This window comes from Dendrobium catenatum, unplaced genomic scaffold, assembly GCF_001605985.2.
Source record: "Dendrobium catenatum unplaced genomic scaffold, ASM160598v2 fragScaff_scaffold_651, whole genome shotgun sequence".
In the NCBI taxonomy this organism is placed as follows: domain Eukaryota; kingdom Viridiplantae; phylum Streptophyta; class Magnoliopsida; order Asparagales; family Orchidaceae; genus Dendrobium; species Dendrobium catenatum.
In genome coordinates, this window is record NW_021319113.1 from 279,289 (window position 1) to 292,846 (window position 13,558).

At 36.8% G+C, this 13,558-nt stretch overlaps 1 protein-coding gene across 4 annotated transcripts; it reads left to right on the plus strand.

The window, feature by feature from the left end:
• Positions 1 to 811: 811 nt before the first annotated feature.
• On the plus strand, positions 812 to 7,761 carry LOC110103820 (TORTIFOLIA1-like protein 1). Of its 4 annotated transcripts, none has more exons than XM_028695507.1 (7): positions 812 to 1,609; positions 3,714 to 3,905; positions 4,074 to 4,155; positions 4,236 to 4,921; positions 5,668 to 6,462; positions 6,675 to 6,801; positions 7,238 to 7,412. In XM_028695507.1, the coding sequence occupies exons 1-7, from the start codon at positions 872 to 874 to the stop codon at positions 7,276 to 7,278; spliced, it is 2,661 nt and encodes an 886-aa protein (XP_028551340.1). In that variant the 5' UTR covers positions 812 to 871; the 3' UTR covers positions 7,279 to 7,412. The 4 variants fall into 4 exon arrangements, with proteins under 4 accessions (XP_028551340.1, XP_028551338.1, XP_028551339.1 ...); XM_028695505.1 differs by having other exon boundaries at positions 5,668 to 6,568; positions 7,238 to 7,376; XM_028695506.1 differs by having other exon boundaries at positions 4,248 to 4,921; positions 5,668 to 6,568; positions 7,238 to 7,376.
• Positions 7,762 to 13,558: the final 5,797 nt, after the last annotated feature.

Consider the following 13,558-nt stretch of genomic DNA (forward strand, 5'->3'; position numbering starts at 1 on the left):
AGCAGCATCTCGCAACGCTGGACTAGTAGGGCCACGAGACTAGGATCTCTGTCCTATATTTGATCCACAATGTTGCGGTACTGAGCTCTACACAGCTCCTTGGGGCTCTAAAAATTCTTTTTTCTTAGGAGGCTTCACCCCGGTGCCCCCAAGCAGGGGTCCGATGCCCCCCTATGACCCTCAACGAGCTTCATATCGAGCTCAATTAATGAAATTAAAATGAGTCAACTACAACTCAATTGATTGATACAATTAGATTTCATAATAACAAATACATGTTTTTTTGAGAAATAAGCAAGCGAAAGGGAGAAAAATCATTACCTTCGCGAAGAGGAATAATCAAGACCTTGGGTAGCAACTCATTGGACTTCGCTGACATCTGTCTAGCTGATAAGGTGAAGAAGAACTTTCTCCAGTTCTTTTTCACTCCATTCGAGTACCTCTGCCTTGAGCAGAGAAGGAAGTAGAGAGCGAGCTCCCATCACGCGAAGCATGTACAACACGAAGAAATGGCAATGAGGAAAAGAGACAAAGCCAAATCTTGGATTTTAAATTAATCTAATAATTAGTATAAATAAGTAATATAATTATATTTAATTAAATAATTAGTAGCCTAATTATCATTACATTAGTTTAATTATTATTGATAATTTATTAGTTGTATAATTATCATCAAATTAGTTTAATATAATTAGAAGTTAAAACTATAATTAGATATTTAGATAATTAGTTATTAGTTATATAATTTTCATTAAAATAGATTTTTGACATACACAATCCTAAGTTCAAATATTCTCCACTATTCCTCTTTCCCATTTCTCGGAGATCCCCTTCGTTAGCTCTCCACAGCTCCTTCTTCCCCACTGCAAAAATGTCTTCGACCACCAGATCCTCCTCCAAAGCTTCCAAATCCCCTTCTCAATCTTCTCTCTCCTCCCACCTCGCCATGCTTGATCTCAAATCTCGCATCCTCTCTTCTCTCTCGAAGCTCTCCGATCGTGACACCCATCAGATCGCCGTCGACGATCTCGAAAACATAATTAGCTCCCTTCCCGCTGACGGCTTCCCTATGTTCCTTTCCTCACTACTCCACGATCCTATTCCTTCCCCTGGCGACCCGACCGGTGCCCGCAGCTCCCCCATTGTTGCCCGCCGCGAATCCATCCGCCTTCTCGCTCTTCTCTGCGCCGCATACCCCGACTCCGCCGCTGCTCATCTACCCAAAATCATAAATCTCATTGTTCGCCGACTCAAGGACCCTGTATCAGACGCTTCACTTCGTGACGCTTGTGGTGACGCGGCTGGCTCGCTGGCGGCGATCTATCTTCGATCCAATGCTGAGGAAACCGGAAATGGACGGTCGGGGGCGGCGGCGCCGGTGGCTGGTTTGTTTGTGAAGCCGTTATTGGAGGTGATGGGGGAACAGAGTAAGACGGTGCAGGCGGGGGCGGCAATGTGTCTTGGGAAAGTCGTGGAAGGAGGGGGAGGGGGAGGGGGAGGCGGAGCTGCGGCGTTTCAGAGGCTGTGCCCTAGAATATGTAAGATGATTGGAGCTCAGAGCTGTCTTGCGAAGGGATCTTTGCTGTCTGTGCTTTCGAAATTGGCCCAGGTTCGTTTTCTTCAGTTTGCTCTGTGCTATGCTGTGCTGTCGCTGGGCTTCTATGAAGCGAGTTCTGGTTTAGAAGAAGTGGCCTGCTGCTCGCTGTTTGTTTTTTTCTTATTTATTTATTTTGACAGCATTATGCAAGCTGACAACTTGAGACAGTTTTAGGTATGTTCCATTTTCTGGGGCTATTAAGCTAAAGTAGGATTTAACTCAAGTAGGTTTTAGTAAATCCTGTAAATCCAGATTTTATCAAATTTGAAGAGGATTATAACCTGAAAACAGTTTGGCTGGATTTAAGCTAAATTTTTCTGAATTCTTACCAAATATAGAATATCAGACATCCCCTGTTGTTTCTTTTATTTTTTATTTTCCTTTTTTTACCATGGTAATTGTTCTTAAAATGAATTTTTTTTTTATCATCATCTCTTGTAGATTAGGATGATTTTTGGATTTACTTTTTGATAGTAACCCCTCTAATCAAGAGGGCAATTTTAAGATAAGGAAAAAGAACAGTGATTTACCTCATTTCCACTCAATTAACCTAAATCCTACCTCACACAGATCATTCACCATTGGAAGTTCTCTAAGGTTCCAGATCACTGTAGTGTATTCAGGCTTTAAGATTTTAAATCGTAAATAGACACAGACAAAGCCATCTGAATGAAAGAGTCAACAGCTACCAATTATTTATCCGTTCGAGTCCTACACTTTCTCGTAACTTTTGGCGTATTGTTGAAACCACTGTTAATCAGTCTCGGAACTAAATAAAGTTTTTTTTTTTGTTTGGGTTATTGAGATGATTCAAGCTGCTGCTACTAAAGACAAAAGAAAAGACAACTTGACAAGCTTATGTAACATTTTTAATCGTAATCTACAGATAAAAACAGTTTGACATAAATTTAATAATTAATTTCAATAATAAGTCAATCACAAGATTGTCTCAACAAGTTTAAGCGTAAATTAATGCAGAAAGTCTCGGTCAACTTGCGTCAATTTTAAATAAAATACCATCTTACGATATAATCTAAGTAGCTGATCATATTTTTAAAATGGATAGTTCAATCATTTGTCAGTAATTGCACATCATGTCCCAAACTTCTTCTGGGTGATGTTGAACCCAATTGGCCATTAACTACTAGTTTCAACTGAAGTTTTTTTTTTTTCTTTTTTTTTAATAATAAGTTCCGAGAATTTCTTAGCTTAGTACTCTTAGATTAAGATATGCAGCTAGTCGCTTTTCTGCAGCAAGCTCCGAGTTACTGGTGACATTAACTGAGGATCTAGAGGTGGTTTTAGAACTATTGGAGCTTATGGGGGTTCGCCAAAGAGAAGATGGAGCTAAGGAAGTGCTGATCAAGTGGAAGAATCTTCTGAACTACGATGCGACATGGGAGCCTTATGAGAGGATGAAGCATCAATTTCCTTCTTTTTACCTTGAGGAATAGGAGGTTCTTTGGGAGGGCGGTATTGATAGGCCGGTTCAGCCTGAACTATCCCAACTTCAACCGGACCCTTCTAATGGGCCAGTTCAGGTTTACAAAAGAAGGGGCGGCGGCAAGAGAGAGAGAAGGAGGTGGGGTCTACTAGAGATTCAAAGTCAAATATTTGAAGCCAAAGGAGCGGATGGCAAGGGCTAATCTATCTTTTGGCTTTAATGATTATCTGTATTTTTTTTTAACTTCTTTTACTTAAGGAGTAAATGATGATTAATTGTATGCTTTAAGTATGAGAGAGGAAATAGGGTTAGTGTTCTGCTTTATTTTGGTGGCTGATTTTCGGAGTTCTTGTCTTGGTGTCTTGGGCCTTAGATTCATCTTGGGATTGAGAGAGAACGATCCTCCTCTCGAATTGAGGATCACTGGTATCTTGGTTATTTGTTTCCGTCCATGAACTACTATTTTGCTGTTTTTCCATTAGATTGGTGAAGTTTTCTCGTTGTTTTCATCAATTTTGTTAGGGTTTACTTGAAATATTCAAGTATTTCCTATCAAAAGCATATTATTATGGTTTAAAGCGTTTGTGATTTCTAAATCTTTAACCCTAGTAAATGTCCTAGAATAGCTTTGTTTTGGATTGGTTGGAAAAAATAATCTCAAAATTCTTGCAGGTTGGAGCAATCAGTTCCCAGAGTATGCCGAATGTGCTGCAAAGTGTTCGAGAATGTCTTGAGAATAATGATTGGGCAACTCGTAAAGCAGCTGCTGATACATTCAGTGTGTTGGCCTCCCAATCAAGCCATTTAATTGCTGATGGGGCATCTCAAACTATTGCTTCTTTGGAGGCTTGTCGTTTTGATAAGGTGATTTTTCATGTTTCTTATTTTCATGGATTTTATAGGGTACGTGATACAAATGCATCTTCTTCCACAAATAGATTGAATGTTTATAGCTCGAGACTGTTTTTCTTAAATCGGTATGGCTACTCTGGCTACAAGTTTGTTCAATGTCTCATATTTCTTTTTAACCAGGTTAAGCCCGTGAGAGAGAGCGTGATGGAGGCTTTACAATTATGGAAGAAGATTTCAGATAAAGGAGCTGAGAGTTTGAAAGGTACAATGCGAGCCTCTCATTAGTGTTCATGTAGTTCAAGTTTATTATTTGTGTTCCGTGGGTGTTACACGGTGTTACAGTTGGTGAATCAGGACATTCTGACGAGAATTTGGACAGTAAAGATTTGAATCTCAATAGTGATAGACAAGAATCTGTGAAGGATTCATCTGCTGATTCTTCATCTACTGGCGGTGCGCCTCTATCCCCCGTAAAGTGCACCATCCTACCAGAGAATGCTGCAGATTTACTGAAGATAAAGGCACCCTCTTTGAAAGACAAAGAGTTAAACCCAGAGTTCTTTCAAAAACTCGAATCAAGAAATTCAGATGATGTTCCTGTTGAAGTTGTGGTACCTCGTAAACGCCCTCAGTCCTCGCATTCAAAAGATGGAAAAGAAAAAGGCTCAGCTGAGGGTGGTGTTGTTGCTGGATGTGAATTGAATGAAAATCTTGAACATTCATATCGTCGCTATAATACTTCTGAAAGAAGATTAGGTGCACATGGAAGACAACAAAACTCAGATTTCCTTGCTCGTGATAAGTTTTCAGAGCAATTGAGGTTCCGAGACTCGAAACTGAGGGGTTGTGATGCTTCCAATAGGGTGGAATTTAACCCTGGGGACTCCTTTGCAAGCCGTTCAAGTATCTCACGAACTGATGGTCTTGTTGAAAGCTCTTTTATGAATAATAAAGTAAATTGGTTGGGCATTCAGAGGCAGTTATCTCACTTAGAGAGGCAACAAGCATATCTTATGAACATGTTGCAGGTTTGTGTTTGATCATTAAGATTGGATTTAATTTATTTCTTCCTGATTTGCATGCATAGAGCAGAATTAAATTTCCTTTCAGTCACAGTATAATGATGCGTTATAACTTATGAATTTTTATCTATCTAAGTTTAGTGGAGAAATGCCTTGGCAGGTTTATAAAATTACATTGACTATGCTAAATGGACAGTGGCAAAAATAAAAAAGATTAAGCAACGGTGTAAAGGGAAGCTGGATGCTTGCCTAGTTGATTAGGCAAGGCAAGGTGAAGTCATATCACCTCACATACCTTCTAGGAGGGTAATATTATTAAGGCATGCCTATGAGAGACCAAGAATCGAATCATAAAGTTCTCATAAAATATACCTTCTGGGTGATATTTTATTTGCAATCCAATATACTTTCTAAAAATTTGAGTATTTGACTAAACTAAAATTCTCACAGTAGGGCCAAATGAGAATTTTTAGAGCCCACAGATTTAAAGATCAATGGCTTGAGATGGTTGGCAGAGGAATAGCTGAAAAGATTGGTGCATTGCAGCGGCAAATCTATCGAAACTAAGAAGAATTAATGAAACCGAGAGGATGATAATGAATCATATTTATCTTAGATTATCAGGATTCCCAGGAACTTAATCACCAGAACAAATTGGTTCTACCTTATATCGCCAACTTTGCTTAGTTGACTGGAATTTTCACTTTGTTTTGACAAGGTTATTGATATTTATGCTCTATAAATCTTTTCAGCACTTCATGGAAGGCTCCCATGATAGCTTAATAACCCTGGAAGACCGAGTTCATGGACTTGAGAGAGTTGTTGAAGAAATGGCACGAGACTTGTCAATTTCCTTTGGAAGGAGAGGAGGAAATATGACTGTGGGGTTCGAAGGATCTCCTGTAAGATCCTTAGCAACTACAATGGACTTCAAGACCACCACTTCAAAGTTCGGCCGGGGAGCTGAAAGTAGAATTCCGTATCTGTCAACAGATGGCATGGCTTCTGTATCAAGGGGAAAAGAATTCTATGCACACGCTGCTCCAAGGAGAGGTCTAATGGCCTCTTCAGCTGGTGGTAGATTGCTAAGAAATGAACATGGAGGCGATCAAGTTGGTAGCGGCCGGAGGGCTTGGGACAAAGCTGACGGACCATTTAGGCTCGGCGAAGGTCCCTCTGCAAGAAGTGTTTGGCAAGCCTCCAAGGATGAGGCTACTTTGGAAGCTATTCGAGTGGCTGGGGACGATAATGGAACCTCTCGAGCTGCAACACGACGGCCAGTTCCTGAAAAAGATATGGATGCCATGGCAGATGGCGATTCCGGCCAGGAGGGTGCAATGGATTCAATTCGTATTGGTGATGTGGATTCAGCATATGCAGAGGTGCTTTCTAGGGGAGATGATGTGATGCTTTTGAAGCTGATGGAAAGATCTGGGCCTGTTATCAATGAGCTCTCAGATGAAGTAGCTATTGAACTATTGCATGCAGTCGGGCAGTTGCTGCTGGAACAAAGCTTGTTTGATATAGCATTTGCTTGGATTCAACAGGTATTTGCAAGGTCTATCTTTTTTTCCAAAGCATTGATTCATAGATTTACCAAAACACCACCAGGGGCAGATCCAGCCTTAATTTTAAGGGGGGGCAAATTTATAAGTAAAAGTGCAGAGTTTTTTTTTTTTTTAAATATCCTTACAACCAAAATTTATTTCGAGGGTGATACCTATCGACTCCTATTTGTTCATCGTTGTACGCTTCACAGATATGTCAGGGGTCCAAGGGGGCAACGCCCCCTGGCGAGGCTCGACCTGCCCAGTCAGGTCGAGGGTCAAGGAGCAGCGCCCCTGCGGGGGTTTTCGGGGACAGCGCCCTCATAACAATTTTTGGTTGTAAGTATATTTTTGGAGTCTCTTTACTATTTCTCTTTGTATTTGGTTCATCGTTCCCTAACAATAACATCTCTATACAATATGTTTAGTATGTTAGGGCAATTGCCTAAAAATCATAGTATTTTAAAACTTTTAGAGGGGGGCCGGGAGGTGCAATTGCCTAAAAATCATTGTAATAAAGACTAGAAAAAATATGGAGGGGGACAAATTACCTAAAGAATCATATAATAAAGATTTTTTTTATTTTTACAGGAGGGCAATTGTCCCCCTTAGCCTTAAGGTGAATCTGCCAATGCTCGCCCGCCCGCTCTCCCAATATTAGCTGAAAGCGCATTAAGCTTTCAGAAATACTTGAGATTCACTAATAATTTCCCATTTTTTCCTGAATTTGTTTGAGACTTATCATCCTATGCCTGATGTAATTTTCCCTTTCCAGTTGATGAATCTGGTAACGGAGAATGGAGCAGATTTCCTTAGCATTCCTATGGAAGTTAAGAGAGAAATTTTGTTGAACCTTCATGAAGTATCTACTATGGACCTGCAGGAGGATAGCTATGGGGCTTCAGCAAACCAATTATTGTCGCAGCTTGCTTCAGCTTGGGGGATCAGCATTCAGCATCTTATGAAATAGTAAGTATATTTTGTCTTCTTATTTTGATTTTTTTGGTTATATGAGCTCCGCACGAGGTTGTTAATATATGTATATTCCATTGGTTTTGGGTAGATTAGTTTATTTAAAGCAGGTTTTGGGATTCATTTTAAAGAAAAAAAAAAAAAAAGATTTTTAGATGCCTTAGAATGGTCTAGTTTGGATAAATATGCCTCTAATGTTTTTTTCATATTGTTTATTCATTCTGGATGAAACTCTGTCATTAGGGCTGCAAACGAACCGAGCCGAGCCGAGTATGTGAGTGTTCATGTTTGTGTTCATGTAATATCAGTTTGTTCAAGTTTGGTTCATGTTTGTTCGAACTTTATTGTTTGTGTTCATGTTTGGTTCATTTAAATTAATGAGTGTTCATGTTCGGTTCGTGTTCAGTTCATGTTCGGTTCGTGTTTAGTTCATGTTCGTTCGTTTAGTGCTTATCCAGCTTATTCGCGAACATATTTAACAAATTTTTTTAACTATCAAACAGACATGTTCATGAACATTTCTATGAGCGAACACATTTATAATAAAAGCAATTGTCTATTTATTAATTCTATAGTTAAATATTAATTATTTTTATCGAGCTTATTCACAAGTTCAAAATCGAACACGAATCGAGCTTTTATCGAGCTTAATGTCGAGCTTGTTCACGAACTTCAAATGCTGTTGTTCGCGAACATAAATGAGCCGAATGCATTAGTGTTCAAGTTTGTTTATTTAAGAATCGAGTATTTAAAATATTGTTCAAGTTTGTTTGTTTAGTTAATTAAACGATCACAAACGAGCTTTAATCGAATCGAACAACGAGTTGCTCGTCGAACGTTTGGTTCGCTTGCAGCCCTATCTGTCATGTTAAAGTGAATGTTCTAAACACTAAAAAAAGTTCATAGCTCAAATTTGAACTAATTCTTATATTGCTCGAGTTAGGGGTGTTAATATTTGACACGGCCAAAAAACTCAACCTGAACCTGACCACGAAAATTTCGGGTATGTGTCAACCCGAACCCAAACTGGATGGGATTCGGGTTTGGGATTTCGACCCGTTTGTAAAATCGGGTTGGGTTCATTGACCTTTTTTAATTAACTTAGTAGGGTTTTAAAATATTGTTATGAAATAAGTAAATGCTATTTTCAAAAAAATAATAAACCATGTTGCCCAAATTGAATTAAGTTTGATTTATTTTTAAATTGATTGAAGTAAATATTACCTTAATTTAATTTAGGTTTAAATAAATAAATAAAAACTTAGTAAAACATATTCGAAGCGGGTCGTGTTCGGGTCGAGTCGAACGGTGCCAGGTTGGACACGAACTCAACCCGTGACCTAATTTTGACAGCCCTAGCTTGAGCCAAATTTGACTTTGAACTTCCTATAGATCCATGATCTTAAAAGTGTAGGTGCAAACGAGTCAAGCTTAAGCGAGTATGCCTTCTATTATTGTTCAATTTGTTAGAGCTTTTGTTTATTTGAACTTATTCATGAATATTATGTTTGTGTTTTATCTTGTTAGAGTTTGTTTAGGAACATTTACGTCAATTAAGGCAAACTTACGCACACATCACATGTGTAGGCTTCGAACTCAAGACCTTTCGGTTGATAGTCAAAGCTCTTAACCAACAGATCAAAGTGAGCAATATTAGACTTTAAGTCATATAGATCTACAAAGCATGGCCTTTATAGAAGGCCCACAAGCTGAACGGCCCAATAAGGTGGTAGCGATAAATCTTCTTATCTACTTTAAACTTTATATATTCCTCTACTACATGCAACGAACAATTCTACTAAAGACTATAAAAATTTCCTTCCTAATTTTAATTAATACAAAAAACAATTGATTAAGGATCTTAGAGAACATTTATGATTATTTTTTTATTGTAAAATTATAAATAATATTTATGTATAACATTCAACTTCCACCATCGTATGAGCACTAATTATGAGTTAATTTATTTCATGTGAAATTCAAACAATATAATGCTAATCACAATTGGAAAGAAAAAAAAAAAAATAGATAAGGGTTTGTTTGGGACGACTATAATATTTTATATACGTGGTTGTAAAGTTACTATGGAGAAAATAGTTTTTTTTAGGTTGCTGGAGACTAATTTCTAAGTAGAGAAGTTTATTAAAAAGAGTAACCAAATAAAAATTGTGTTTGCAATATGAAAAATGAAGCTTTGAGAAAGCTATTTCAAACGAAGCCTAAATATCTATCAAGCACCCATTTTTTGTATTAAGAAAGAAGATCTACTATAGTTAAGCTCAATGTGTTGTATTTAATAATCAATAAGAATAAATAATATATTTACCAAATTAAATTAGGAATTAATATCATATTTCTTAAATTATCTAATCTCCAAACACTAAATATATTTCATGTCAAATTACCATCCTAATGAGATAAACTTGTTAACTTCCACTAATAAAATTTTTGTCTCTATGGAAAGACAAAAATGAAGCATATTAGGGCAAAGTAATTGTTCTCATTAAATTGGAGGTCGTGCTTATTGGCATAATTTTAAGATGCAATTTGAGTTGCAACTCAGGCTTCATTTGGGACAATTTTATTACTGCTTTGTTTTTCAGATTGTAATCATAGTTTATGTTTGATTGCTGCTTTTTAACTGCTTATGAGAAAATTTTGTGCTCGAAGTTGCTTTCTGCAACATCTTCACAGCAGCTTTACCGTCTTTATAAAAAACTACAGTCATCTCAAATGAATGTGTAATAGGGAGTGTGAATTTAATATTAAGATCAAATCTATAACATATATAGTAAATTTATTTTCAATTCAAAAAATTGACATCATATGTGAGATTAAAGACAATATTCTTATACACTTCAATACATTTTTTCTCATTAGAGCTCTCAACATTAATAAAATATCCCCTAAAAAAAATAAATAAATAAAAATAACTCTTCACTTTCATTGAATATATATCACTTTTAAAAAAAGCAAAATAACCCACTTAATTTCTAGTGCAATAAAAGTCTTCCTCTTGAATTTATTTTTAGATCAATATCATACAAATTCTATATGCATTACAATCCTTTTAAAATAAATCAAAAGATTTTGAATTTCATCATAACCAAAATTTTAATATTGATATAATGAGATAATTTTTTTATTAATTTTATGATGGAAGCTATTAAAGCTTTTGAATCTATTAAAATTTTTCAAATCTACTGAAGTATTAACCATTTGATCTCAATCAAATCTTCTAATATCACTCATATGAAACCCTAAACTAAAAGAATATCAAGGTTTCGTTTGGGACGGCTTTCTAATTGCTTATTAAAGCATCATTTTAGCATAAAAATTAAAATTTTTATACTATAAAGTTGTTTTAAGAAGCAACAAGAAAGTCGCCCTAAACGAAGCCTAAATTTAATTAAAAAAAAACATACTGATTGATTTATTTTCAACTCAAAAGAATTACACTTTATGAGGTCAACTCATTCAATATTTTAATACCAAGATATTTTTTTATTCAATATTATCACATGTCTTGTCAATCAAATTTCATGTCCTAATTTTCTTCCACTACACCCATGTGACAAGCCAAAGATCATGGCATGTTTATGTGCCTCTTGTGTGATGCGGTGCATCTTAAGTATAGCTTGTCTTAGGAATAATATATCTGTTTTGTACCTATTTTTAGAACTTTCTAGAAATTTTATTGTTGTATTATATATATAACTATTGTAGTAGGAAGATATAACATGACAATATCTTTTGAAATTATAGTCTTTATTGTTCTTTGCTCTCTTGAATTATTTGCATCTCCTTCTTTGATAATTTTCACTACATTGTGTTTTGTTTATTTATTATTTAAACAAATTATCTCACCTCATCAAGCATTTTACACTACAAGAAATTCAGTTATTACCGATGGCTATTACCGGCGGTTAACGATTGATTTATGGCGGTTTTGTAAAACACCGGCGGCACAAAACCACTGGTAAAAACGACGTAGGAAACGATTTCCGGCAGCTTTAAGGCGGTGGTAATGCTGGTGACCGCCGGTTAGTTACCGGCGGTGTACCGGCTGTCCAAACCACTGGTGCATCGCCGAGTGATCGCCGGCGATCGCCGGTAAACTGTTGGTTAATCACCGGCGGCTTACCGGCTGTCAGAACCGTATGAAGTACCGGCGGCTAAACCATCGCCGTCTCACCGGATAACCGCCGCTGTCCAAACCACCAGTGCATCGCCGGTAAACCGTCGGTTACCGGCTGTCAGAACCGTATGAAGTACCGGCGGCTAAACCACCGGCATCTCACCGGATAATCGCCGCCAAGCATCGGTAAACCGCCGGTAATTACCGACGGCGTTATTGAAATTCCAGCGTCTTTTGAAAGCCGTATGATATTGAGTTTTCTGGGCGGAATTGTCAGTTGACCGCCGAAAACCTATATCATCTGAAAAAAAATTGACAGACCCCCCTATAATTTACTAAATTTATCCTAAAGTCTAAACCTGCACAAAATATGCAACAAAGCTTTGACAAACATGAGCAACACACCACTATAATCAATCACAACTATTATAATTTCTACAATGTTCATCAAAACAAATAAACTCATCAAACAAATAAGAGTACTAATGTTTAAATTCAACAAATAAAGTCAATGATTACACAGAACAAGTTCATCAAATCAAATGTTTAAACCAAATAAGTTCACACATAAGTTCATCAAACAAATAAGAGTACTAATCATCCTCCGTGTCCTCATTGTATGGTGATGCATGTGGCTGCTCTTACTCTTTCTTCTTTTAATTTTCATCTCTACAGGATCGCAGCTCTGCTTCCATATCATTTTGAATCTTGTATCTCTCTCGTCAGCGCTGCAACCTCTGACTTACACTTTCTTCAGCTCCACTTGGATCATAAAATACTGAGGTGGATGAATTGCCCTCATAAGCATAGCCTTGCAAACCCAAGCCATATACCCTCCCCCTATGCCTACCTCCAACAACATCTGATCATGTATAATACTTAGAATATTGGGTCAATTCTGAAGATGATCCCTCACCAGTAGACTGATTATTTTTTCAAACTCGTATAAAATCATCCTGCGAGAATAAATCCATAAAATATATTGATATTAGAATGAGTTTTTTATATTAAATTTCTATTGCAAAACTCCAAAAAATAAACAGGAATATGGAACATCTTTCTTTTGACGACGTTCTTTGCCCGAGTTTGGCTTAAATTGATGTGCATTGTAGGTGCGATAATAAACTTTTGTTGCATCATTCTTGTAGTATAACATACATCAATTGATAAATCAATCAATTTTTATAGCAGTGAGATCCAAGTTGGATACTAATTTCTTCGTTCGGTACAAATCTGAGGGAATTAAATTATCCGTTGGATTAGTTTCCTTGAGAAGACCAATGAAATCATTGAAACAATCACAAAGAAAACTAAATTCAGTTTTAATACTTAGAATCCTCACTGCAATCGATAATTCTAAATGAGCTTTGCAATCATCCCAAATTGGTTTTTGAGCTGCATGTAGGAACTCAAAGAATTTTTTGGTTTATGCATTTGGTGGCTTTTCCATACTAGCCCTTAAAGTAAAACCTACTACATCAAAAATAGGTTCTTCATACAGTTTAGTCATTTGATCTTTATCAAATATTTTAAAAGTTGTGGATGAACCGGCACGAGTATCTTTGTGTGGCTCGTATTCACCATGTGAGATCCAAATCCAGTAGTCGAGCAAAACCCCTACGATAGAAATCAACTTTCGCATCATCGGGCTTGATAAATACTTGATTTTTATACTTCGAACAAGAATATCTAAACATTCCATCGAACTTAAAGGAAGGAAGTTGAGATGCAACTTGAATGAAAGTCTCAACTCCTTGTATAAATTCACATGTCAATCCTGTTCGATCTAGTAACAATCTGTTATACATCCAATATCTCTCTTCTTAGATGGTCATTTGGACGTTGAAGCAGACATTTTCCTACATAGTTGTGAAATCAGTTATTAGAAGATATGCACCCGGAACAAGTGTACATGCTTTACTTTCGAACAAATGTACTTGAATTGGAATGCATTCACCAACCATCCAATAAATACAACAAGTCAAT

Excerpts from the sequence above, each read along its gene's own strand:
- LOC110103820 (XM_028695505.1), top strand. The coding sequence starts at position 872 with ATGTCTTCGACCACCAGATCCTCCTCCAAAGCTTCCAAATCCCCTTCT. Across the intron at positions 4,156-4,235 it reads AGGAGCTGAGAGTTTGAAAG|TTGGTGAATCAGGACATTCT; the intron begins GTACAATGCGAG and ends ACGGTGTTACAG. Across the intron at positions 6,569-6,674 it reads AAGGGGGGGCAAATTTATAA|ATATGTCAGGGGTCCAAGGG; the intron begins GTAAAAGTGCAG and ends TACGCTTCACAG.